This window comes from Pleurodeles waltl, chromosome 4_2 (assembly GCF_031143425.1).
Source record: "Pleurodeles waltl isolate 20211129_DDA chromosome 4_2, aPleWal1.hap1.20221129, whole genome shotgun sequence".
Classification (NCBI taxonomy): Eukaryota; Metazoa; Chordata; class Amphibia; order Caudata; family Salamandridae; genus Pleurodeles; species Pleurodeles waltl.
Window position 1 is genome coordinate 92,122,711 of NC_090443.1, and position 27,904 is coordinate 92,150,614.

Here is a 27,904-nt window from a genome sequence, read left to right on the forward strand (position 1 = left end):
GACAAATTTCCAGATCCATTAGGGAGCCTGGGGAACATTCAAAGGGCGAGGAATCTGCAGCTATAATATTTGATAAGCGCTATTTCCATTTTCATACGGTATTCATTCTGGGGCTATTAGCTTCTACTCATATTATAGATCTGTTATGCCTCCCGGTGAGCAAGTAACAAGCGGCTAAACATCAACCATTCGAGTAAGAATTATTTTCTTAGCCCTTTGATTTTTTTCTTTACACTGGGGTAAAGATTTTGCATAGCCTGCATGACACTTTCTTAACACCGTTTACTACATGAGTGAAAGTGCAATGTAATGGAAAAGGAGTCCCAATACTGGTGAGAGAATGTTATAAGAAAATATTATCTTAATTTGTATGGATTTCTTTCATGCAGCCTCTAGAGATGGTGCAGTTTTATCCACTTATTAAGATTATGGATTAGCATATCCTTTGAATTTTTCATTACTATTTAATTAATACGGAGGGTTACATCGAGATGAAAGCCCACAGCACCTTTCTTTAGGGTTATAACTGATGCATAAACAAGTTTATCTTCTTTTTAATTGAATGATTCCCTTAACTTTTAATCCTGCTCATTGTGATCAATAAATAAAGACTGAGGTGGTCCGCAATAGACAGATTCACCAATTCACATTCACATCCCATCCGTCCACATAAGAAAGCATCTATAGGTACCACAGAGCTTCATACTATCATCATACGTCAAGAAACCCCCTATATCTATAAAGGGTTGCATCCCACACTCATACAGGTTTATATTGATGAGAGAAGGCGCACTATAATAAAGCCTGAAGCCTTAGGGTAGTACCTATTAGATATTCACCCTTTTTACTGATACGAGATGTCGTTTTTTCAACTAACTCTTTTTGGGGCTCTCTTATTGTGACATTGTTTAAGCAGTAGGCAGTGGCACTGCTCTTCAAAAAATAATAACATAAAAGGGTGCATAGCTACTGCTCATGTCAACAATTCCCATTCATGCCCCTTTTGGCATCCTATTACTCATTTGACAACGTCTCTGCCTGCCACATACTGATCTATAGATATAGCTAGGCCTTCTGCAATTACTCTTAATTTTTATGTACACACCTTTCCCTGCTCTTTTGGCTAGGCTTGTTCTGCATAGTTTCCTACATATTTTAGCTCTTATTATCATTATAATTTGCTTATTTATCTCTCACACACCCTTGCTCAACACACTGCCAGGCGCTGCCTCCACAGCACGATAATCCCACCTCGGTGGTCATCACTCACAGAATGAAAATACTTCTCGTACAGGCTCAAAACACAAACAACACCATTTCAACAAAACATCCTAAACAGTGCAGTGCACCATCCCTTTTTGGTAAGCATTTCATTGTCCTATATGGTGGTAGCAATCACTACACACATATAGAGAACAAGTCAATGGATTTTATAGATGCAGATATCAGAAAGATTTATATAATGAGTTCTAGAAGACCTGAAACTGAGCAACTACAGGTAGGTTTTGGGAGTAGAGTCTCAAAAATGATGGAAGTCCCAAAGATAAACTGATGGTTCAATTCAGTTTTGGAGATGCCCAGTTTGTTACCTCCTGGAATGAAATCACATCAATCACCGAGGATATAATAGGTGGTGGTGACCCTGAAGACCCAACAGAGGTCCAACTCATATTTGATCCTGAAGATGAGGTTCTTCCCAGAGGTGTGTCGACCACAAGGCACAGCAGCTAACCTCCCACTCTGTCCTGAGGCGAAGTCCCTCCCTATCCCTGAAGCACCTACAAGGCACTTTAAGACAGGTTTTACACCCTGTGCTAAAGTGAGGCAGACGCAAACATTGAATTTGTCCTTACAGTATTTCCTACCTTGACAAGAGTTGGCACGGTGCTTAACGGAGAGGTGAGAAAAGAAACACCTCGGAGGAAAAAGCAAGAGAAAAACTCACTTACTGCAACTACAAAAAATGTAGGACTGTGAAGAAGATGTCAAAAATCAGTGAGTGAAAAAACATGTTTTCAGCCAATAAACAGCCTCTGAAAGGCAACAGTGACTGGGCATTCCTCTTTGATAACCACAAAAATAAACTGTCTCAAAGGCCCTACACTGTATGACGAGAAAGGTGGGCTGCCTTTAAAGATTCTTAAAGATGCAGTGTCTTAGTGGCATTTAGTGTTGCCAGACTATTAAGAGGCTACATCTTCCCTAGGTTTTGGGGTTTTAAAAAAAAGGGGGGGACGCAACAGTGTTTTAGACAAATGTACTATATGGTAATTTAGGCAACAGGAATTACTTTTAAAAACCAAAAAAAGAAGCAGCAGAAAAGGATGCCTCTTTTAGGCAAGGTTTCATTGTATAAGACTGTGTTTAAGAAAAGAAAATCTTAAGAATGTTGTTCTAAGGATCTTGCGGCAATAGTCATCTGTTCATGGTTTTAAGAGAGAATCACACGACAGAGACGTGCTATGTTGATATTGAAGGATTGTGCCCAAGCTCTGACAGTTCTGAGGGGCATTGATCATAAAAAGGCCATACAGTGACAAATATTTGATTTACTACAGATAGGTTAACATACCTGTACTTTCATACCACAGCCGGCTCTATTCCCAACTGTTGGAAATATATGACAACTAGCTGTGAGGAGGGCAAAACATGGGCTCAAGAAAGATTTCTGTAAATTGTGCAGTGTTCCGATATTCACATCTTCCAAAATGTGAGTGGAGTGGAACATGGCTGCTTTTATCAACTCTTTAAAAATAGATGTTGTTTTGGAAAGGTACACTGCAACTAAGGGACTTTCCATGACTCAACAGTAAGACGTGAAAGAAATCACCTAAGACACTGTAGATTTTAAAAAGTAAAATCTACGCAGTTCCTCCATAGGTGATGGTATCTGGCAGTGAAAGTAAATGCTTGTGTTCGGCTAATGTGGTAATGTGGTACTTCGGAGCACTGCTTATTAACAGTGTGAAAAAGTAGTTATAGGTGCATGCAACAGATGCACAGAGGAAGCCTCAAATGTATATTAAAGGACATGCTTATTGCAAGGGTGGCTGGGATACACTGCCTTACTTCTCCTAGGTCTTCTTATCTTCGCCTGCCTGCCTGCCATACCCTGACTTCTTGCCCTGCCAGCCCCTCACATCAGTTGACATATACATATTTGTTGACAAAGTGAAGAAAAGCATCTTTTGGGATGCAGCACAATATGCATGCTGCAAAAACAACTTAGGACTTACTTGTAACAATAATAGTGAAGCGTGCATCTCTCTGAAATTCAATGCTGTGCATCATTTCTCTATGTAGTGTTTGGGATTGTAATTGTATCTGTATACACAAAATGTATTTTGGGCGTCACCCGGTAGTGGAGTCAGTATGACTCACTACAATGGTGATTGTAAGCCTACAAACCCCCATTAAGTGACTAGCATTCAGACCCTCTTTGTTGTTTTTACAGAATAATTTGCTCGTGTCTAGTTCACTTACTTGGCAAGGGCTCCATCTGGATCTGTCAAGTTGACCGTAGCATCTGGTCCAAGAAGTTTCTCCAAATGGGTAGACACCAACATTTGCTTTATTGTAGCAACTTGCTTTGCCAGCTCAACTGGTGTAAGTTTCTCTTCCACTGCAGATTCTTTAACAGTACTCTATTTAACACACAGGCCATACAATTAGGCAATAAGTCAGCAAGAAACCTTTATGATTCTAATTTATTTTTAAATTAGTAATTTTTTTTTGTAGTAACTCGTTAATTTACTCTGTAATGTTGTGTAGATACATTGAAATACATCTGAAGGGGTGTGCATCAGTTCCTTACAAATGTACCCAGGATAGAAACAAGGCTGTTTGTTCAACTACACCATCATCCAAAACGAATTCAATCTGATAATCTTATGGAGAGTAAAAGGACAAAAGACGTAACACTACTCCATCTACTGCAACATTTAGCATCTGTCATCACCTCCAAAAGGCAGGAAGATTGAAATTATATGAAGCTAGCTAGAGAAAACAATTTACGAATATGTTGATGAACAGTGCATTTCAGGTAAAATGGTAGTTTCTTGTAAATGCAGCAGATTATGTGAGATTGGAGTGAAAAGTGAAAGGCCTACCTGAATGGTCTCCACTTCCTGTGTCAGTTCTTGCACTTCATGTAGGAGACGCTGGTATTTCTGCTGGGGAGTTTCTTTCACACCCAACCCCTCACCTAACTTTGTGCAGGCATAACAGAAAATGTTAACAGTTAAGTGCAGTATCGAAACATAGTGCCTCCGATATGGTTTACTTTCCAAGTTCAAATTTAGAATTAACAAATTCCAATCCCATGGAAGAGAGTTCAATTAAATTATTGCACATTAAAACAAATGCCTGCTTACCGACAAGTCACTAATTTAACCATTCCATTTCTCTTCTCTACATCAGGACTTCCCTCCTTGGTATGAAGTCATCTACGCAGCTTCAAGGGTACAGGCAGTAGCACGGGGGTTAATAAGGCCCACGTCATTATGTACAAGCATTTGCAATGCCAATAGGCCTGGCTTTAAAAAATGTTGTATGGTATTGTGAAACATTACAAGTAAATAGCATTGAAATAAATATGTATTTGTGTGGAAGCAAACAACTGTAAAATAATATTGGTATAGATTAAAAGGTAATGTGGCAGGTCCACTGGCAAGACGGAACTAAAAATCCATGTAGGGTAATGACTGCCCGTCTCCCTTCTGTGCTGCTGCCAGAAAAAAACAACCTAAGTTATCTAAGATACTTTAATGACATTCTGATGTCATGAGTGTGCCCCTAAAAGTTCACGCTTGGGCTGCTGAACAAATATACAAGCATTGGCAAAGCCAATACATTTTGCCTATACGATATCTATGGCTTTGTCAATTTTTTATTTATTTTTTACATGTTACACCATTGAGCTCCTGTGCACTAGGGCTTAAAAAATAACCCTAGTACGCAGTCAAAGCAGGACACTTTATAGAGTGTGTTTTTTGTTGTTGTTGTTTTTACACTTTAGGCCATGTTGACGTCGGACCCAACCAATGGCAAGTATGGGTAAGGGATGAGAGGACTTGAAGACAGTTTTTTTTTTTGTTAATTTACAATAGATGTTGCAAGCGCTGTGCGGGCAAAACCTTACAATAGAGCCAATATTCAGTGCATGTACAGACAAAATTAATCATTTCGACAAAATAAGCTTTGGCAAAAGCAATTGCGTGCCAAGAAGATAATCTTTGCTTCAATTTTCGCGAAATAAAGTAAGACCTAGAATATGTATGGTAAAAAACAGCTCCCAGTGACATTGGACAAGCAGCGGGAACGTGAGTTTTTTTCGTGTTCAGCTTTGTATGATTCTCAGTCATGCGCCTTAACTAAGCTCTCATGTAAAATTCTACAAGACGTTTATTACACCTAATGTACAACATAGTATCCGTAACACTAGCCAGTAACGTATACCTATGGAAAGAAACATTATTTCCAAATAAATAAAAAAAACTTGTGTTCAAAGCAATTTCGGTTTTTGTGGGAAATGCTTAACACCATTTGGGATTCCCATAAACAGGGGCGTGAATTCTGCACACAGTGACCTTACACTGGGATTATTTGTTGGGGGCACTGCACACGAGGTGCAGAGCTCTGGCACAGCTATGAGCTTATTATATGTAAATCTGACTTCTTAGCACTCGGGAAGAGACTTGCCACATCAGAGGGGATTGTATGGCAAGGGCAATGAAACGGGCTTTATTTTCAATAGTGTGTTAGGAAACAACTAAAAAATGAGAGAGAGAGAAAATGAAGTAAAGCGAGATAAAAAAAAATGGAAAACAGTAAGAAGTGAAAGTAGGATAGATGTTCAGAATGAAGACAGTGAAATAAAACGAAAAAGAGAAGAAAGAAAACCAAGGATGAAGTATAGATTACAGGAAGAAAGAAAGAAATTATATATTGTAGTTAGCTTGACATGCAGCGTGACCCTCTCTGAGATTGGGGCAAGCGCTGAGATAAAGGAGAGGCCGGAAGGCCTGAGCACGAGGAGGATTATCTATTATGAGACCTGAAATATTTTATCTATTTGAAATAGCTGTACTCTGCGGTGACTTTGAGGCCTTAAAAAACACAAATTGTAAAATCGCTGGCAAATCCGAGCAAAACAGACAAAGTAGGCAAAAGAAAATGTTTTAAGCAACTGACCAAAAAAACATATATTTTAGGCTGCATAGAATAAGAAAATGTCAATAAAATCATTGAAAGTGACGTGACAAAGAAGAAGAATAACAAGCATTGGCAAAGCCACCAATAGCAGGTGGACTTGTATGGAAATGGCAAATTAAAAAAATGTACCTTAAGACTGGGTAGCCAGAGGAAAGACACTGGATACTAGCCAGTGACCGGAAGCTGTACTTGCGCTAAGCTCCATGCCATGGCATGGACAGGCAAAGCAGAGCAAGAATACCTGAGTGAAGCATGCGACATCGGACCCAACCAATGGATGGGTGCACTTGAAACCCATTTTTAGGTAATTCTTTTTTATAAGAGATTTCACAAGCACAGAGCAATCATAACATATACTCCTGGCTCCCTACATGTGGGATGAGCCAAAGCCCCTCTCTACTGATGTTAACGTAACTTTCAGGCGACAGCTGCACTGTCAAACCAGACTGTAAAAAGCATTGTCAAAGCCAATAGGTCTCACCCATACAAGAGCTATTGACTTAGGCGATGTGTTTTGCCATGTTGTACACCAGTGTGGCTGCTGCCCAGCATGGCTAAATGTTAGTGGTGCAGAGTGTCAGAGTGGAGTGGAGTGTCATAGAGTGGGTTTGTTGGAGTATTGTACAGCGGAGTAGGGTGAGTAGAGTGTCACAGAGTTGAGTAGAGGGGAGTAAAGTTCAGTGGCAGAGTGCGCTGTAGAGTGAGGTGGAATAGGGTGGAGTGGATTGAGGTAGTGGGGTGGACTGGATTGGAGTAGAGCGAGGTGGATTGGGGTGGATTGAAATGGGGTGAGGTGATTTGGATTGGGATGAATTTGAGTGGGGTGGACTAAATTGGATTGAGTGGTTTGAATTGTAGTGATAGGGCTGGGGTGGATTGATTGGAGTGGGGTGAATTGGATTGGAGTGCTGCTGTCTAGATTGGACTGGAGTTGGGTGAATTAGACTGGAGTGTGGTGGAATGGACTGGGATGGATTGGACTGGAGTGGGGTAGTTTGGAGTGGGATGTTGTAGAAAATAGCTAAAATACCACAGATGTGCTGGATTGGATTGGGGGGTGGACTGAAATGGGGTGGGGGTGCATTTCAGTGGACTGGAGTGGGTGGGGTAGAGTGGGCTGGAGTAGACTGAAGTGTGCGGACTGAACTGGAGTGGGGTGGAGTGGAGTGGGATAGAGTGGGGGTGGAGTGGGATAGAGTGGGGTGGACTGGAGTAGAGTGCGGTGGATTGTAGTGAGTGGGGGGATAGGGTGGGTTGGATTAGATTGGGGTGGACTGAAATGGGGTGAATTGGGTGTGGTGGGCTGCAGTGGGATTGACTGGAATGCAGTACATGGGGTGTGTTGGATTGGAGTGGATTGGAGCGGGTTGAATTGGAGTGATGTGGGTTGTACTGGAGTAGGGTGGGTTGGATTGAAGTGGAGTGGATCAGACTGGAGTAGGGGGGAGTGGAGTGGAGTGGAATGGGGTGGGGTAGATTGGCGTGAGATGTATTGGATTGGAGTGGGGTAGATTGGGCTGGGCTGGATTGAGGTGGACTGATTTGGTGTGAAGTGGACAGGAATGTAGTGGGGTGGATTGGAGTGGGGTGAATTGGGAGAGTGGGGCGGATTGGATTTGAGTTAGGCAAATTGGAGTGGGGCAGGAGTGGGCGGTTTGGGATTGGAGTAGGACAGGTTGTAGTGGGACAGATTGCTTTGGCTTAAAGTGGAGTGGACTGGAGTGGGCAGATTGTTTTGGATTGGAGTGGGGCAGAATGTATTAGGGTGGACTGGATTTGGTTGGAGTGGAGTGGATGAGAGTTGGATGGATTAGTGTGGGGTGAATTGGGGAGGATTGTTCTGGACTGCAGTGGGCAGACTGTAGTGGGACTGATTGGAGTGAAGGAGATTGTTTTGGATTGGAGTGGGGCAGATTGTTTTGGATTGCAAGGGGCAGGTTTGAGTGGTGTAGATTGCTTTGGATTGGAGTGGGGCAGATGGGAGTGGGGCAGAATGTTTTGGATTGTAGTGGGCCAGATTGTATCAGATTGGAGTGGGGTAAATAGGGGGCCATATTGTTTTGGATTAGAGTGGGCAGAATGTTTTGGATTGAAGTGGGGCAGACTGTTTTGGAGTGGTGTGGATTGTTTTGAACAGGAGTGGGGCAGATTTGATTAAGGTGGGTTGGGAGGAGCAGTGGGTTGATTTAGGGTGGATTGTACTGGGCCGATTGGGGTGTAAGGCACTATTATGTATTAAAGCTTAGTTTCAGAAATTACTAAACAATGTTGCTTTACAATATTTAGAAAAAGATACGTTTTTTCTTTTGAGAACAGCACCCACAAGCAAAAAAAAACAAGAAAACATAAGTGCAAAGTGAGAAAACACGACTTAACAAAATAAAAGAAAGCTATAAAAACATAAAACTTTGCAATTTTGTTTGTCCTGCTGGGCACGTTTTCGACTGTCACACACCTTATGTTTGCTGGGCACAAAGTTAAAAAGGACAAAATCGTACCTCAATCACGTAGAGGGCAGAGGGAAACTGGGGGGTCGGAAAGTGTCAGACAAGCCAGGATAAATTCAACAAAAGGTTTAAAAACCCTCTAGTAACTCTTCTTTAGCATTACAGGATAATTAATACAAAAACAATGTTGAGGAGCAGCTTTCAAGCTGCTTTCTAAGAAGGCAGCGCGAGTTTCGATTGAAATGTGACCTTGAGGCAAGTCTTGAAACTACACCTGGAATGTGTTTCTCTCTCTAAACCAAAATACGATGCAAAAGTGCACATAATTTGCACTCATTCTTTTTTATCCCAGCTGTGTTTATCCTCTTCAGAGGGAAAGCTTCACCAGTTGTACGAAATAGACTACGGTGCAGAAAGCTGGCTGACATCATATCTTTGCTTTACCAAAGGATCACTTTTCCATCACTTTGCCAGTATGATGAAATGTCCACTGGGTGCAATGGTGGATCCTCTCTAAACAATGGACTGCTTCAGCATCTTGGAATGGAAGCCACAGCATCGTTTAGCATAAAAGAAGCAGCATGTTTTCTACCTGTTGTTTTGAGGACTGTCCAGAGATTAGGACTAAAAGTGCTCTTCCAGAGGGTGTGGCACAGGTCATGGATCCCTATATTCGCTTGCAGTGTAGGAAATGAGGAGAACTTGGAAGTGGTATATTAGTGTTTTGCCGAGCTCTCCTGCATGGGTAATAAGAACAGTGAAACCGGTCTGCATGTGAAATCCCATAGTAGAGCATGCAGTGACTAGGCGGTTGCAGTCTATCCTCAGAGGAGTGACAACAACCAAAAACCATGGAATACAGACCTGCTACGCCGCAAGGCGTGACAACTTTTCGTAAACCAGAGAAGGCTTTCATTTGTGGCTTCTGGGTAAAATAAGGGCAACTTACAACACAAAGAATGATGTCTCATCTGTAATCAGTATTTGCACACACTGTGGAGTACAGTGGTACCAGCGCAGACATTTAGATGTGATGATTTAACCCGACCCTTTGTTTCATTTGCTACCTCCTAAATAAAGTATGTTCTGTTACACTACACGCACGCTGTGCCAACACCTCAATCCCTCACTTACACCCACTATTCTACTGTTTGCCCCCAAAAACCATGGATCTCTGCCCTCCTTCTCCATTCTCAGTCTGTGTCACTCTCAACAACACCTCCTCCCCAAAAAAGGTGCTCTCTCCCCAACACCCCTTCCCTTACTCTTCACTTCAATATTTTCCCTATTGCTTCGTTTTTACCTTATTCTTTCATTCTTTTCTGCTCGTATTTTTTTTTTTTCTGCCCTCATAGGGCTCCCTTAGTTCACTTTTGCGGCTACCTATTTTTGTCCTTTTCCTGCTTCCCTTCTCTTTTTGCTAGCCCCGCCCACAGCCTCCTAGTGCCCCCCAACCTCCCGGGACCTACTTAATGGAGGCTGCTGCACGGCCCCAATGAGCAGGTGACCGGGCCTAGCTCTCTTCCTACCTCTGTAGCCCATTGGCCAGCTCCAGGATCCACGTTCTTCTAGCCCCCCCCTTCTCTTCTGCTGCATTCTTCTCAAGCCTCTTCCTGTTCTCTTTCCTGCTGCTCCCGCCCGTGTCCCATCCATTTTACTTAATCTCCACTTCAGTCTTTTCTCCCTATTGCTTTATCACCTTCATTCTTTTTTTGCTCTCTTTTTGCTTTTATTTTGCCCTCTTTGGGCCCTTTTATTCTGCTTTTGCTTCTGATCCTTTTTTCCCTTTTCCTGCTCCTTTCTCCTATCTCCTCCTTTCCTTCCTGCCTTTTCACCAGCCCCGCCTACCTCCCAGGAACTCCCCAATGGCCTGGACCGTGCCGAACACCAGGAACCCTGGTCCATCTGCCACCCTCAGCTACACTTCTACTGCCCTCCACTCCCTTAACCTCACCACAAACACTCCCACAGCGTTGCACAACATTCCAAGGTAGGACCGTTCACCTGTACCCTATGCCACTTCACCTACCACAACACGCAAGCCCCCACTTTTAGCAATACCCAGCCCACTCAACGCGGAACCCCAGCTACCCACCCCACCACCAGCTCATATGCACCCTTCTCAACACTCGCTCCCTCAACTAACATGTCACTGAGGTCTGGGACCTTATCGATACTCTTGTGCCTGACATCGCCTTCCTAATCGAGAGCTGACTCAACCCCGAAGCAAGCCCCGACATCGCTGCCGGCATACTAGCAGGATACAGAATCATTCACCACAGCTACATACCAGCAGGGTACAGAATCACCAACCACAACCACATCGACAAACCAGGCGGAGGAATCACCATCATCCAAAGAGACTCCATCAAATGCATCACCGCCATAGACAACACCATTCCAGCAATGGAACACCTCAACTTCACAGTCAAAATGGATGAGAAATCCACTATTAGGAAAAAAAAAAACACTTGCATATGGCCCATTGGGACCTCGAACCACCTTCGGCAACCTTTCACCTATTTCATCACCCACCTCGCCATCATCTTGAAGAACTACTTGTTCCTGGACAACCTTAACTTCCGCCTCAACAACATAACCCTCCCTAGCTCTGACAACCTCCTCGACAGCCTGAACAACATTGGTCTAACCCAACTCATCCATGACCCCACGCACATCACAGGGCACATGCTCAACCCCTATATTCTTTTCCAGTGACCGCATCAAATACAGCCACATCATCAAACTCACATGGACTGAACACTCAATCATCACGACCCCCTCCCTCCATCCCACCATATCCTCCTCCAACACAACACAACACTGTCTGTTGCAGCTGGAACAAGGCCTCAGAGACTGAATAGACCAACACCCTCAGCCCGCCCAAATACCACAACATGAACCAGGACGTCAGAAGCTTCAACACCTGGATCACGGACTGTGCTAACATCGTTGCCCCATCAAGAACAAGATACACAGAAGATCTAACTAACAAGCCACCTGGTACACCCAGGACCTCAGGACAGCCAAGCGCCACTACAAGCACCTCAAGAGAAAGAGGTGCACCAACAAAGAACAAGCCAACAGAAGTGCCTACAAATCAGCACTCAATCTATACAAGTGCTAACTATGCGAGATGAAAACAAAAAGCCCTGGCATCAGGCATCAAAGCTAACCCCTATGCCAGTACAGAGCTCTTCTGCATAGACAATAATTCACCAACCGTTCAACAGTGACAAGCAACATCTCTCCCTATCGAGACCTACTTGACACACTTACAGATTTCTTCCATGACTAAAATCTCCAAAGTCTGAAGTCTGATGACCTTTTCAATGCCCATACCCCCAAACACATGACCATTGCAAGGTTAACCACCTGGAACCACCTCACCACTCAGGACATCTTACGCTATCCATCCACTCAGGGGCCACATCTGACCCATGCCCCACATCTTCAACCTAGAAGCATCCAGGATCGGTCTCAAACTTTCTACCATACTCAATACCTCACTGGGTTCTGCCACCTTCCCAGAAGACTGGAAGCATGCAGAATTTAAACCCCTGGTGGACCCCAAAGAACCCAGCAACTACCGACCCATTTCCCTGCTCCCTTTCCCGGCCAAACCAACAACTCACCGTCTACCTGAAACACAATCACCTACTGGGCGGCTCCCAATCCGGAATCTACAGCAGCCACAGCAACGAGACAGCCCTAAACACAGCCAAAGACAACATCCGAACCTTCCTAAACAAAGGAGAGACAGCCAACCTCTCTCAGCAGCCTTTGACACCATCTCCCACCACAAGCTCATCTCCAGACTTCATGACACAGACATTCAAGGAGCCACCCTCTGATGGATCGCCACTTTCCTCACCAATAGAACACAAACCAAACATCGGCGGAGTCCCTCAAGCAGTGCTTAATTTGTAAATGAGGTGCTAGACCCACAATTTTGCTTAAAATCCCATGGCTGGTGCTACTGAATGTCAAAAATGCTGAATTCTCAAACTGTGTATCTTTATTCCATATCATGCATTTTTCATCTGTCACCCTACACTCCTTATCTAACTCTTGCAGGTTTTTTTTAACTTCCATTGTTTTTCTCTTTCTCACTGCTTTTCCATTTTTCTCTTCCTCTTTATTTCTCTGTCTTGTTCTGGGTAAACTCTGATGATGAAAAAAGTCCTGGCCCCCAAAAATGAATACTGGCGGGTTCCTTCTGCCACCATCGGCTTAAATTAAGCACCAGCTGTTACCTGACCAACATCTGCATTCAGAAAGGTGAAAGGAGGACAAGGGTATCGCTAGCCAAGAGATTTGAGTTAAGCACTTCCGCTGCTAATGGTAACCAACGGTAATATGCTACCGTAGTAAGGAAGAATGCAAAAGGATGCATTTACAAATAGGACAGATATAGGAGTGTCTGCCCAGATGGTGTGCAGTCTCCTATAGCGCTGTTAGAACTCTAAATGCTTTGTGAGGAATGTAGTGGTGTCCAGAGCATTGCTTCATAAAAAGTGAATTTATAGTATGTTACTATTTTAAGTTCTTATTGTTAACTTTATGAAAATATAATTCAATTAATCTTCTCAATATGCTCTTAAATTTCTGTACGTTAATATCTATTCTTATAAACGCCGTTTTCCAGACTTGATATGGAAACTATTTCCTTCATGCATACTTCAACATAGGCTTTCTAGCCCAATTTCCAATACCGTAAAATTGCCCGTTTACAACAGGCACAGCCCTTTAGCACCAAAACACTTCAATTTCCCCGAATCCAATATATTTTCTAGTACAAACTACTGTGCTTGGACACCGATCCATTTTGACACCACACCTTGGGATCAACTGAATTCTTAGCTCTACCATGTTTGAGTGACTGTCCCTTTTAACTTGCTCTAATTCCCTAGGGCCACGTTCTCCCTATGTAAACAGTAAAACTGCAAAACAAAAATGTAATGATGCGCCCCTCTGATTAAATTAATTTTTCATCCTGCACAGCCTTGCCAAGTGCCACACCTAATGTTGCTCCTACCCTAACTGCTCAATGAGGCGTGATGTGATGTTGGCTGGTCACAGCAGGTCACGTCACTGTTGCGCTCTAATCTTCTGTACAGGCCATGCGGGCATCTAAAGATCAGCTTGGCCTGCCATGCGTGCTACCCAGTTGCTTCCTGTAATGCTATCACGCCCAGGCTCACGAACGTAGCACAGCAATTAGGGTGCTGGTGCGTGCTGGCTGTTTTTTATACAGGGATACACACTGCAGTACACCACCGTCTGACATGGACTACACTTGGTGGTAGACTCGGGCCACCAACATGCTAAAGACAGGCAGAATGAATTATGTATGGCCCTGCTTCTGCTAGATTCAGTTCAGTGTGTGCAAACTGTAAAAGTATGCTATGCATTTTTTATTTACTCCATCACATTTAGTTTGTTCAGACACCTGAACTTTACCTCGCCCCAGCTCACTCACCAGCCCGTCCTCAACCATAATTATCCAATGGGAATACATGCTCCTTGGTGCAAGACAGGAGTGCACTACTGACATCACTAACATGATGCAGTCATCATGCCTTGACCTGGCTGGGCCATCATCTAGAGACATACCAGGTAGACATCCAAACCAAAAGAGGACAGGACGGGCAGGTACATTTATTTTTATTATTTACTGGGCCTACTACCCAGGGGAGAAAAACTCAATAGACCCAGCCCTGTTAATTAAGTGCCGGTGCTAAGGGCCGGAAACCACAGCCCAAATTAAGCACTGCCCTCAAGGCTCATCACACAGACCCACCCTCTTCAACATCTACATGCTCCCCTTGCCAACATAGTCAGATCCCACAGACTCAACATTATATCCTACACCAATGACACAAAAGTCATCCTCTCCCCTCTCCGAAAACTCCAACACCGCCTGAACCAACTTCCACCAATGAATGACCAGCATCACCGACAGGATGGGGAATAACTGCCTCAGTTCAACACAGACAAAATGGAAGTCTTGATCTTCGGAAGCAACAACTTCCCCTGGGACGCCTACCAATAGCCCACAAAAACTGGGACCCACTCCAAACCCAGATGAGCACACCAGGAATCTCTGTATCATAATGGACAGCAAACTCACCATGAGGTCCCAAGTAAATGCAGTGTTATCCTCCTGCTTCTTCATCCTGTGCATGTTATGTAAGATTTTCAAGTGGCCTCCCCAAAACACACGACACACCATCACTCAAGCCCTCATCAACAGTCGACTGGACTATGGAAACAAACACTCTATACGTGAGAATCATGGTGAACCTAGTTCAAAGACTACAGACCATCCAGAACGCTGCAGCGAGACTCATTCTGGATCTCCCTCATTGCACTCACATCACCCCTCCTGCTCAAAAAACTCCACTGGTAGGCTTTACAAAATGGGTGCTGATTGGTCTTGAGCACTTGGGGGATGTGTGGAGTGAGCAGGCATTTGTGTCCTTATAGACCTACAACAGGAATATGAAATGGGAGACTCGGAACGATTCAGACATCTGCAGATGGGTCATGCTCTGTGAAGCCATATCTTAAAGGGAGAACACTTGCCTTTGGTGGCCCAACTGGAGGAGCGCCTGCTATCAGGTCCCCTGATGGACAAAGCCATTTCAACTATATACAAGAAATCAACTATATACAGGAAATTAGTGTGCAACTCCTCAGATCATCTAGTGGCCCTGAGGTCATCGTGGGAGAGAGACCTAGGAGTTCTTGAGGACATTCACTATGTAGATGCCATATAGAGTCCCAGGAGAGTGGCAATACGCACTTGTTTTAGTTCAGTTAAAGATACTACAAAGGACATACTATTCAGGACACTACTACACCAAATGGGGAGAGTGACTACTCACAGGTGAAGTGACTTGGCACAGATACCAAAGAATCTGGCTGGTACTAGCAGCAGCTGTTGCCAAATGCAATACTGCACGGACCTGGGGTGCCCACCTCATCTTGACAGATGACCGGGAAGCATACCTAGTTTGGTGTCAACAGGCAGAACATACTGTATACCTCAGCAGAGGCTGCCCCCACAAATGGAAAAGGGTGTGAGGTGGATGGCACAGCAACTGGGGTTTGTAAAACAGGTAGGACTATTGTGACAGCCAATAATGTATTCTCCTCGTGTTTACATCTGTTGTGGGAGAGACTGTTTGCTAAATACCTGGACACGCCATGCTATGACAATCGTAATATTTATGCAAATGTTGTATTTTATGTCAATCAATCTACAATATTTCACGTGGTTTTCTTTGCCACAGTACTATTAATTCAGCAACTGTTAAATAAAGAGTTTTAAAAAAACACTCCACTGGCCCGCGGTTCAGAAGAAATGCCAGTTCAAGCTCCTCACCCACACAGAGGACAATCTTTCTTAGCTGCAAAAACAACTTTTCCTCAATTTAGGGCCTAGCAGATTGGAGTAGATCATCCGCCCATTCATACTATATCAGTCCTCATGACCTGCAATATCAACTGGTACTCAGTAAGAAACAACTGCACAGGCATATCGAGACAGAAAAAATAATGTAAGACAAGACTGTGAGCAAAAATAGCAATCTTTAGGCATCAGACTAATGCATTTAAATAAGATTCGATGCTCAATCAACACACAGTTAAGTTTTATTTGTGACAGAAAGACATATCTGGAGTGTATTTACATTTTAGGGAAGAAAGATGCATCTACAAGGCTCTTGCGACTTTTGCTCCATCTTGTACCATCCATTAATTTCTACTGTCTCCCTACATTCAACACTTTTGGGTGCCTTTACAGTTGTGTCAAGTTTTAGCCAAATAAGCAATGCATCTAAGCACAGAGTTTCTACCCATTTAATTCACTGATTAGCTGACCAAGAATATAGCTTTTTTTATTTTATTTTAGTGACTAGGGATGAGAGTTGCCAATTGCTGTTTTGGAGTTACCAATACGTTTTAGTAACTCGTCAGTACAAAAAGAAATAACCTACAATAAATAAAGGTAGCTGTGCACCATTCACAAAGTAAAATTGTGTATCTCTCTGTATTGTTAAAAGTATATTCATTTGTTCTGATCCACCACAAAGAAATGGCCAACTGCATGAAAGTACTAACATGTTGCTTTCTCTTGTAAGGTTTCCTCATAGGGCACAAAGAAAACCAGAATTGTTGCGCTGTATGGTGCACTCACCATTTCATACTCGCCAGACTCATAGCCAGTTCTTTTGGTTTTGCTAATTCGATCAGAAAAATCTGCAAAGAAGAAAACGCGATGAAGCAAAAGTTATAAATGAACATATGAAGCATGGTGTTAAGTGGCTCCGCTACACTGCAAACTTAACGTGAATTAGCCCCACTTTACCCTGGATTACTGATGAATGGTTGTGAAACGTTGAACCTATAAGCTAAGAACCACCAAATAAAGCAATATTAGTCACTACGTTGAAAGAATGCAGACAGAAAGGGTAGAAGGGGAGCAGTGGGATGGTAGACGTTAGTTGTAAAGCTTGTATTTAGCCAGATTTTATGTTGGGATGTGAGTTTTACATTTCTGATTTGCTTTTTTCATTTCCCCATTGCGTAATATGCCATGAACTAGACTAGAAATACCTTACCCGATAATCTAATAGCCAAGAAACCTAAACTAATGTTCTGTGCACAATATGCTGAATCAACTGAGGTTTCCCCAAAATAGTTACCATGATACGGATCCAGTTAACCGTGAATTAGTTAAAGGCTTTGGAGATTGGTCCAGAATTTGTTCAACTAAGGCAATCATGTTTTACATTAAGACCACAACTCAGCCCTAAGACTTACCAAGTCCCTTTGTGCCGACTTTTTTGTCCTTAAACTTGTCATAGGCTGCATTAGGGTTGACAATAATGTGTTCCACACTGGTGCTCGTTAACTCCTCCTGTACAAAGAAGAGGCTATAGATTAACCTCAGTTCATGTTCTTACTTCCCCAATTCCACTGTGCACCACTGTGAACTCAACCCTGGGTTGCAGTTTTTTTTTTTTTGCTGAAATTCTTGTCCTGTGTAAACAAACTAAAAAAATGGCTTTCCATAGTTCACCAATATACAAAAATACAAACTTGCGAGTTGCCATTATCCTTACCAAAATAATGAGGCAAAGCAATTACTTAGAGAACTCTGAAAACGGAAATTCCCAAATTATTATTCCTTTTCGACCATGTCTCCAAATCCTAGGATTGCCAATTTAACAGGTTAAGAACAAACCAACCACAGAAATACAGGTCAGAATAAACATGATTTCAAGAACAATAAACGACTTAAGAGTAACACAATGGGAAACAAAAATATATATATTACGTAGCTAGCCAAGCTAGGGCCTTTGAGGTAGCCTGTGACCGACTTTTCCAGTTTCAAACAAACCAGCCTTTCATAACAGTTGGCTCCCCTTCTCTCGGTAAGGCCCAGTCTCCTAATCATATTTTAAAAATGACTAATACCAATGAGTACGTTTTACATTAAGGTTTCTTTATTGCCAACAGATGTAATAAGTCTAAATCCATGACGCCATAAGTATCAATACATAAAAATGCGTTTACTTTTCTGCAACAATCAAAAAGCTGTGACACTGTGGCAACTATTCATATCAACCAAATCCAAGCTAAACATGTCGTAAACATGCATTATACATTAAGTGGAAGATATTACACTGGAGCAGGGAGGGTCTGTGTTATTCCCTGGTTTGGCTTTACCCAAATGGGCCTTTTTGAGTCCTGACACAAGTGTAACCTATAAAGAACATCTTTCTCCTCTAGCAGCAGCGTACGGATTATTCGTGTTTAATAGAGCAGAGAATCAGACACACTCAGAATCTGGCTGAGTGGCAGACGATGGAGTCTTAGCACAATCTAGGAAGTAACAATGCTTTGTGCAGTTATTACACCAACCCTAACAAATGACGTTTGGAGTTTGTGTAAGCAATATAACAACTTCTAGAGCATGACACGGGATGCATACAGTCATTATCCCATCCTGGGCGGACTGCAGGGCCAGGTAAAGTGGCTCTGGCAGCTACCGCCAAAATGGGTTGTCGTCTCCGGGACAGCGGCAGGTCTTGGACGCAGTTTTTGGCTATCACTTTCATCTGCTGTTCATCATGTAACAAAGACGCCTGTAAGGACAACCTTCAGACAGCTGCCGCTGTGGCATCATTATGCAGCAATCGAATTTAATAATAGATTTTTATCATTTTTAGAACACAACTATTACATTTTTAATCTCTCCTCATCCCACAAATGCGGCACTAAAAATCGATCTTAATGTTCCCGAACTGGATACGGGCAGTAACCACACTGGTCTGGTGCACTGCTCCGCAGTACAATAACCCTTGCAGCCCTCGACTGGGAGCCGCATCTCGACCCCGGCTTCCTTAAAACAGCAGTTGCTTTTGCAGGGGGCTGGAAACGGTAGCTCTGGAACTCTCTCGCACCTTGATAATCAGCTTGCAATTTCTAAGGAATTTACTAACGTTGGCGTTAGGTTCCTGTTTCAATACCGTGATAACGTACATTTGTATTCCGAGGTGAACTGTGTGCAACTAAATAAGTTGCGGGTTTTTTTCTACAATTCCTCCAGTATACATCCACATTCCACACACCAACCACAAATCAATGCCGCTCTCTTGGCACCTTACCTTTCCTCGGCCATCACTATGGTCACTGCTGTGCTTAAATGGCATAACTGAAATCTGTGTGCACCAGCGGAAGTCACAATACCGCGTAGCAAAACATTGTTTTTCACCTTATATAGATTACATCACCCATTTCAACCCCTACAACACTACTTTAGATACTTCTTTCAGAACAATCTCCTCACAGCTCAAGCAAGGTCGAAGACACCACCCTAACAAACTCCCACACGATGCATCTAATACCTTGGAGAATGTGAAAGACAGATACAAAAACAGCTCCTTACCCTAAATAAATATCTTTCCATCTCTCCTACACACAAAAAGACACACCACCCAAGCCTTTCGCATCCAACCACAGCCAACCATAGCCATGCAAAACCTACCACAATGACAAGAATTTCAACTTACAACTGGAGACATGGCACAACAAGCAGCAGACCACCAGAATCTATCATATACATTCAACGCAAGAGTGCACCCCTACTTGCAAAAAACTGCAACTACCTATTCCAAACATTAGTGCACCGTCTCAAACCCAGTATCACTGCATCTGCACAATATCATGGAAGACCTACAAGCATCATTCCAAACGATCACAGGGAGCTGTGGTACTGCTGCCATCTGGATGCCGCCCCCTAGGGAAAAGGCAGCATCTAGCATAGATTCGCTCTCCCTTTCTCTCCCTGTTTCCGGTCCGGGCGTGATCCAATGGCTGCTGCCTTGTGTCTCTGACGACGTTGCTTCTTCCATGGTGGGCCTGTGCCTCGCTCTGCATCCACGTCAGCCTTGACCATCTCAAGCCAGTCCCGCCCCATCGGTGGGTCACTGAAGCACAGGGTTTTGCCATTCAACATATTTATAAGGCAGGCAGTGAACTAAAGCATGTATAAAACTCGAGCTTGGATCATCTCATTTATAACAGCAAGAAATGACGCACATCTTTGCTGGACTAGCATGGTTTAAACCGGGAAGTTAGCCACTGAAGCCTGCCCAATCTGAAAGTTGAGCACCTCACAGGCCTTTTGAAGTCTGCTGGAGCCAATCAATTCCGCAGTGCATCCCGGGGCTCAACCTCCTGCGGCTTTGCTTCAAGCGGATCTCCCCATTTCTGCAGGAGAAAGCAAAACCAGCTATTTGGACATTCCCCCGCTGGCCTCCAGAGGTAGACTCCACCAGTGGGAGACCAGGGACCGTAAGCCACTTCACCCAGTAGAGGAGCCTAGCACAGGCAAGGGGCTGCACCAGTGAGCAGCCAACCCGCTCATGGCTTATTCCGGTCTAGTCTGCCGGGAGTGGTTCTCTCTAGCAAATGTCCCGTCCTCTGGCCCCTGATGCCATTGCACTCCAGCACTAAGATTCCACCCAATCAGCCGCCCTCAGTCTTGAGGCACTGCCGCACCCCCTATCTTGGGTCCAAGGCCAAAGGGCTCAATCACCCCTGCCATTGCCAGCAACGTGGCTCACAGCTCACCCCACAGTGCCCGGCTGCAGCCAGAAAGCCTAGCAGGTGCTGTACGGGCACAGCTTCAGCCCTCGATGGTAGGACAAGAACTACAAGCACCATATACACAACTCTGCACAAAGAGTTCTGCCACCCTCATTAATATTAACACACAGCAAAATTCCTGCCTGCTCCAGGACTCCGCGTCAACTCACACGCCACAAACTACTTAAATGCTCACTCCACCAGCATTCCCTACATACTCACATCCACCCTTTGAAATAAGCAATATTCTCCTATCAAATGCAGCACAACATATGAAACACTTATAGAAAACCTCCCCTAAACAGCTCACAAATCAACAAAAGAAAACATACAGAAACATATACCTGCCTTGGTAAACAAGTCACCTGACAGCATCATATATGAAACCTATTATAAGGAAATGGGAAATCACTACAGGGATGACACAGCTTATTAAAGACCTATAAATAATGTTCCCTTCATAGGTGAGCTTATTGAAAAGGTAGTCTTCCTTCCAAATGTCAACAATCATCAAACAAAATCTACTTTTGTAGTCAGAATGGTTTCGAAAGGTAAAGAAGTATGGATTAACCAGTAATCTCTACCTGGGGCAACCATGAGAATTTGCTCAACAACAATGGGGTTGCTGCTCTACTAACTTATCTGTCATGACACCAGTTCACCAATTTCTAGCCAAATGGGCATATGACACTGTAGTGCAGGACACTGTTCTCAACTGGAAAAATCCTTCCTTATGTACAGGACCCAGATTATCTCACTGTTGGGATGGAAATGTCCTCTGAATGGTAATTGCTGTGTACCCCTGCCATGGGTGTCCAAGTGTACTGATGTCTGGATTCCTAACACACATTTTTGTTGTCATGGGGAAACATGGATCATGCATGTGCACCATGGCACTGGCCTGTCTCGCAGATTGAGGTCTTGTTGGACCGGGAGAGGTGCCCATAAAGGTGGAAAACTACAGCCTTAAGCTACTGCCTTCGCCAGGAGTTAAGCAGCAAGAGCGCTGCGGTGGCAACATAAAGTGTGGTGATTAGTAATAGTTAACAGGTCCTTTTTAACCTGTGACATTGAAGTGAGGCCTACAGACTCACTCACTCCCTTTTGAACTTTTCACTACTGTGTGCTCACCTCACCCTTGGTTACATCCGGTTGGTGTGAACTGCTATGCAAGACAGAAGTGGTGTAGCAGGGCTGGGCGTATGGGTGCCTGAGAAGGGTACAATACAAGGATAATGCAGTACTGAGTAGTGTGTGCATGGTGTATGCATGTGCTGAAAGTGCATGTGCCCATGAATGGTACAGTACCTGAAGGATGTAGTTGCTGTTCAGTGCATGCAGGATAAATGCATTTGCTGAGTGTGTGTATCAGTGAGTGGCACAATCATGAAGGATGCAGTGCATGCATGATATGTGTATGTGCTGGGTGTATGTGTGCCACTGAATGGTACAGTGCATGAAAGATACAGCACTGTGCAGTGTGTGTATGCTGTTCACATGCACTGGATGCATATGTGCCTTTGGCTGGTACAATAAAATGGAAGGCCCTGGATTCCCTTTTGAGAGATCCAGGTGTGCATCATGAAACATGGAGTGGAGTTAGGGAGATTCCCCAAGACAGATTTGTGGATTGCTGCATTCCTGTAAGTTGGGTGGGATACACACTGGGGAGGGGCTTAAGACTTTGTAGGGTGCCCTTTTATTCACTGAGAGGTCACAAGGAAGGGGCATGGGCACATCTCAGGAAAGAGAAAGGGCTGATAACAGAATTATAAATAGTACGTCTAGGAGCCCTTGGGTAACGTTTCGGTGCACATATCACTGTGGCTGACATCCAGGTGGGAACCTCTAGTCACTCTCATGGCCTGTATTGTGGGACTATCAGCTTTGGAGACAACCCTGCTGAGAGAGACTGCTTTTCAAGAGGAAAATGGAGCAGAGAAGCATGCACTTCAAAAGAAGCTGAACCCCAACATAAAACTTCAAAGACATATCCGAAATCAAATCTGATGTCTGGAAATGGACTTTAAGAAGGGGAGGTTGAGACCTCAAAAGTTGTCATCTGTCAAGCAGCTCTGCAAGATTGATGCCTGTGACCAGGAATAAGAACCCAAAGTTTGCTAGTCTCCCTGTTGGGTGAGCAACAGTACCCAGGAAATCCAAGACCATCCACCCTGGAGCACCGGCGCCTGCCTCTCAAGACCTGTGAGGGAAGAGGAGGTCGTTTTGGGGTGGGTGGGGGTGGGTCAGGGGCGGTTCAAGGTCAGTGGGGAACCCTGCTGAGTGGACTCCCTGTACGAGTTGTGAGGAAACGGCTGCTGCTCCAATCGGGTCCATGCCCCTTTTGTAGGACTGAGTCAGAGACCCCAGTATGCCATGAGAGGGCCACAGTGAAGATAGCCTCGCAAAGTCTTGTGTGCAGTAAGGACCGAAGCCTTGTGGGGTAAAAATGAGGCTACCTCATATGCCAGAAGGGGCCACCGTCGATAGCTCTGCTGTGTTGAATGGGCAGAGCCTATAGACAGGGAGCAGTGGTGACACTGTATTGGAGGAGGTCACTGGAAGCACCAAGGACTGTCACTTGTTTGACCCCGTTAAATAAATAAGTACCCCATGGGAGCAGTATCACCCAAGCGTGGGTCCAAGACAGGATCAACTTAGTCATCCCTCTCTCCCCATAGGGAGTGTGTGAATACCTACCCCACAACAGAAGCCACAGGAAAGCTCTGATCGCTGCAGGAGCACAACCGGGAGGGAGAGAGCCTGCACCCACCAAGTGCAGCCGCCAAGCCCGCATGCAGATGACTAACCTGGCTTGGACTGAAGCTGCAGTGATCGCCCGCAGATGGGGCTCACTCCAGGACTCCAAATGCTTAACTTCTGCTCAAATGAGTAAGACTTGTTTTGGGTGTGATGGCCCAGGGGGAACTTCTGCTAAAAAGCGCTGGAGCACTGGAAAACATTTAACTTTAAATCAGAGCCTGTGTCGACTGTTGAGACTCGAACTACAAGTGGGGCATACCCTGAATGTTACCAGTAGTGAATGGGGAATAACCATGATTGCATACACAAGGAATTGCCAGAGACACACTAGAGCCCCAACCTCAGGGGAGGAATGTGTAATTGTTTGTGAATTACCTATTCTTCCTTTATGTGGTAAGCGCTAATTAAAAAAGTGAGTGTTGGACTGGGTGATGGTTTATTGATGTTGCTGCACACATTTTGAGTTCTGAGGCCATGTTTATTAATCTGTATCCACCCCATCCTCCCTCACCTCCAAAGGAGCCTTTAACTGCCTAGAACACTCTAATCTGAGAGCAAAGTGCAGAAAGATAATTGGGGCAGTTACTCGGAATCCACAGTAATTTGGGCCTTGGAACATCAGGAGTAAAAGGCCTCAACTAACATGGTTGCTTTCAGTATCCCCTGCGTGCCCGATGGCCCTCTGAAAGGGGTTTTGACACTCATCATCACCATTTACATCTTCACCTTACATCAGTTCAATTAGTGCACCCCAAGACTCAGCTATTGCGCCTTTAGTCTTTAACATTTACCTACCACCTCTACTTTAAACAATTGTTTCAACCTTTCCAGCATCACATTTCAAAATTTTAAAATTCAGATAAGTGCTTTTCTTCAGAACAATTGATGCTTGAAAATCAGCCCAACTCCTCAAAAACAGAAATACTTACCTGAGAAATATGGCAAAACCTTAAAACTCAAATCATCTTGTCTCCAGAGTACGTAGCTGTCACAACTACTAGTGAAAATAAAAATCTCTAAGCCCATATGGACCTAATGGCCCTCTTCAACCCAAATCTACTTCTGATGAGAGACTCATACTACATAATGAGAACTGGATAAAGAGTTTACCCTTCTTACATAGGACACAATCTTCACTTACACTTATGATATGATAAAGACTGGATTATGCAACATTTATGATACGATTAAGATTGGATTATGCAAACGGACTACACTGCACTAACTAAAAATATGTTTGTCAAAGTACAGAGAATACAGACTGCTGCATTTTACCCATGCCTTCATAGCACTATGGGCCAGATGTTTCATTCTTTACAATAGCGATTACCTAATTGCGATGTTTTGCAAATCGCAATTAAGTAATCGCTATTTGAATGTATGAAACTCCAGGAGTTTCATACTGCAATTCGCAAGGGCTCGCAAATGGACCTACCTCATTAATTTTCATGAGGTAGGTCGCAATTTGCGAGCCAGTGCGAATGGCTACAATCAGAGGGGTGGTGGCCTGCTGGGCTCAGCAGACCACCATGTCTGTGATTGCTTTTCAATAAAGCAATCTTTTTTCTTTGGTAAATGCAGCCCGTTTTCCTTAAAGGAAAACAGGATGCGTTTAAAAATTTAAAATGAAAAGTTTTCTTTGCATTTTTAAAAGTAGGCAGATTTTTAAGAGTAGGCAGTGGTCCGTGTGATCACTGACTGCTCTTAAAAAACGTTTTTGCATACATTCATAAAGGGGAAGGGGTCCCTTGGAGACCCCTTCCCGAATGGGTTAGCACCAATTTGAAATTGGTGGTAACTGTGATTGCTTTGCGACCGCATTCACGGTCACAAAACAGTCATACATACTTCTGCAATTCGGAATAAGGAAGGGACGCCCTTGACACGTCCCTTCCTAATACCGAGTCTGTATGTAGTCGCAAATCCAATTTGCGATTCGGTAACAAGTTACCAAAATGCAAAGTGGACTTGTTACATACCAAAATTCATTTTTGCGATCGCAAACGGCCCGTTGGCTATCACAAAAATGTTTGATACATCTGGCCCTATATTAGTTAACAGTAGCCAAAATAATATAAATCTAAACCTTCTGCATTGTACATCAAGGGATTCACAAGTTGGGGCCTAGTTTCTTACAAATGAAAATCAGTCTATAAATTAAAGAAGAAAGCTCAGCTCATTACTTATAATTCCTATTTGTCATAAAACCCGTACAGGAGGTAGGAGCTATCTCTGGACAGACATGCAAATTATTCAGTACCCTACATGAAAAAACCCTCTCTCTCAATCATCATTTGTAATTCAGAATTACCATTAAATCTGGGCTCTTCCAATAATCAAGCCTGAACGAGCACGCCACAATCCTAACTGGATCTTATATACTTCCTGCACATGTATCATCAGACTAGTCAGCACTCTGGCATACGCATAAAATGTGCTTATATGCTGTGCATCTATTTTGGCACATCTACTCTGGGTACTCTTATGAAACCAATATTCAGCGCTAATAGATAACCCAGCCACTTATAACCTTCTCTTATCCAGACACCTTAGAATGAGAACATTTATCTTTCGCCTGAAAAGAGCTTAGTGGTGCCATTTTTAGGGGTGGGAAAGATGATTTTTGTTGTGGAGCACTTTTTTTCTATTTTTCCCCAAAAACCAAAATTTAGCTATATATTGCTTATTTTTTCAGTCCCTTCCAGGGAAATCCACAAAACCAGTCTACCGTTGGCATTCCCAGGATGTTGGAGAAAAGGACACAAATTTGGCATGGATACCTTATGTGGGGGAAAAAAGTTATGGAGGCATAAGCGGAAACTACCCCAAATAGTCAAAGAAGCATTGGCAAAGCCAATTGGTCTCACCTATGCAAGAGCTACTGACTTTACCCAATGTGTTTTAGTCATGTTGTTCACCAGTGTGGCTTCTGATCAGCATGGATAAATGTTAGTGGCATAGAGTAGAGTGGTGTAGAGTGGAATGGCAAAGAGTTGAGTACAGTGTTGTAGAGTGGAGTGTGAGTGTGTCAGGTATTGGAGATGCATAGTGTGGAGTCGTGTTACAGAGTATAGTGGTACAGAATGCAGAAGCATTGAGTGCGGCACTGTACAATGCAGCGTCAAAGAATGCAGTAGCATTGACCAGAGTGGTGAACAGTAGAGTGCAGAGTGCAGTGGTGCAGAGGCGACTGGTGCAGAATGCAGTGGCAGAGAGTGCACTGACGTAGAGTGATGAAGAAGGCAGTGGTGCACAATAGAGTTGAGTGACAGAGTGCAGAAAAGAGTTTAGTGACAGAGTGCAGTGGCATAGAGTGATGCAAAGTAGAGTAGCATACAGTGGTGCAGAATAGAGTATAGTGCCATAAAGTGCAGTGGCAAAGAGTGAGGTGGAGTAGAGTGGAGTAGTGCAGAGTAGAGCAGCGTAGAATTCAATGGCAGAGAGTGCAGTGTTGCAGAGTAGAGTGTCAGAGTGGAGTGGTGTAGAGTTGAGTAGAGCAGCGCAGAGAGCGGTGGCATAGAGGACAGTAATGCAGAATAGAGTGCAGCGGTGTACAGTGCAGTCACAGAGTCTAGTTGTGTAGAGTACATTGGCAGAGTGCAGTGGTTAAGACTACAGTAACACAGAGCGCAGTTGCATAGAGTGAAGTGGCACGGAGTGGAGTAAAATGGCATGAAGTGCAGTGGCATGAAGTATATTGCTTCAGAGTAGAGTGAAGCGGCGTAGAATGGAATGGTGCAGGGTACAGTGCAGATGTGTACAGTAGCAGAGTGAAATAGTGCAAAATGGTGTGGAATAAAGTGGCACAAAGTAGATTAGAGTGGCATAAGGTGGATTGATGTGGAGTGCAGGGCCACAGAGTTGAGTGTTACAGAATAAAGTGCACTGACGTAGAGTGTATTGGTGTAGAGTGGTGTGTTGCAGAATGGCATTGAGTACAGTGACACAGAATGAAGTTGAGCAGAATAGATTGGTGTGACCTAGACTGGAGTGGTGTAGAGTGCAGTGGCCAAGAGTGCAGTGGTGTAGAGTACAGCTGCGAGGAGTACAGCTGCGAAGAGTGCAACGGCGTAGAGTGGAACAGGGTAGAGGAGAGAGGTGTAGACTGGAGTGGCGCGGTGTGCAGTGGTGCACAGTAGAGTAGAGTGCCATAAAGTGGAGTATTCATGGTGTAGTAGCACACGGTCATTACAGACAACACATTTTCAATTGAAATGACCATTACATTTGCACAGACATACAGTTTTACTAATACAGTTTTATTATAATACTACTCAGTGCACAGATGAAAATGTGTGGAAACTGTATCACCTAGTTTA

The 27,904-nt window shown here is 43.8% G+C and overlaps 1 protein-coding gene across 1 annotated transcript in view; it reads right to left on the reverse strand.

The window, feature by feature from the left end:
* The window catches only part of DCTN2 (dynactin subunit 2), a 297,447-nt gene that overhangs the window by 136,885 nt on the left and 132,658 nt on the right, over window positions 1-27,904 (reverse strand). The window contains exons 3-6 of the mRNA XM_069230810.1: window positions 17,490-17,586; window positions 16,864-16,925; window positions 4,110-4,208; window positions 3,484-3,644 (exon numbers count right to left, since the gene is read on the reverse strand). Of these exons, the coding sequence (XP_069086911.1) occupies window positions 3,484-3,644; window positions 4,110-4,208; window positions 16,864-16,925; window positions 17,490-17,586 (419 nt within the window). The remainder of the gene's footprint in view (window positions 1-3,483; window positions 3,645-4,109; window positions 4,209-16,863; window positions 16,926-17,489; window positions 17,587-27,904) is intronic.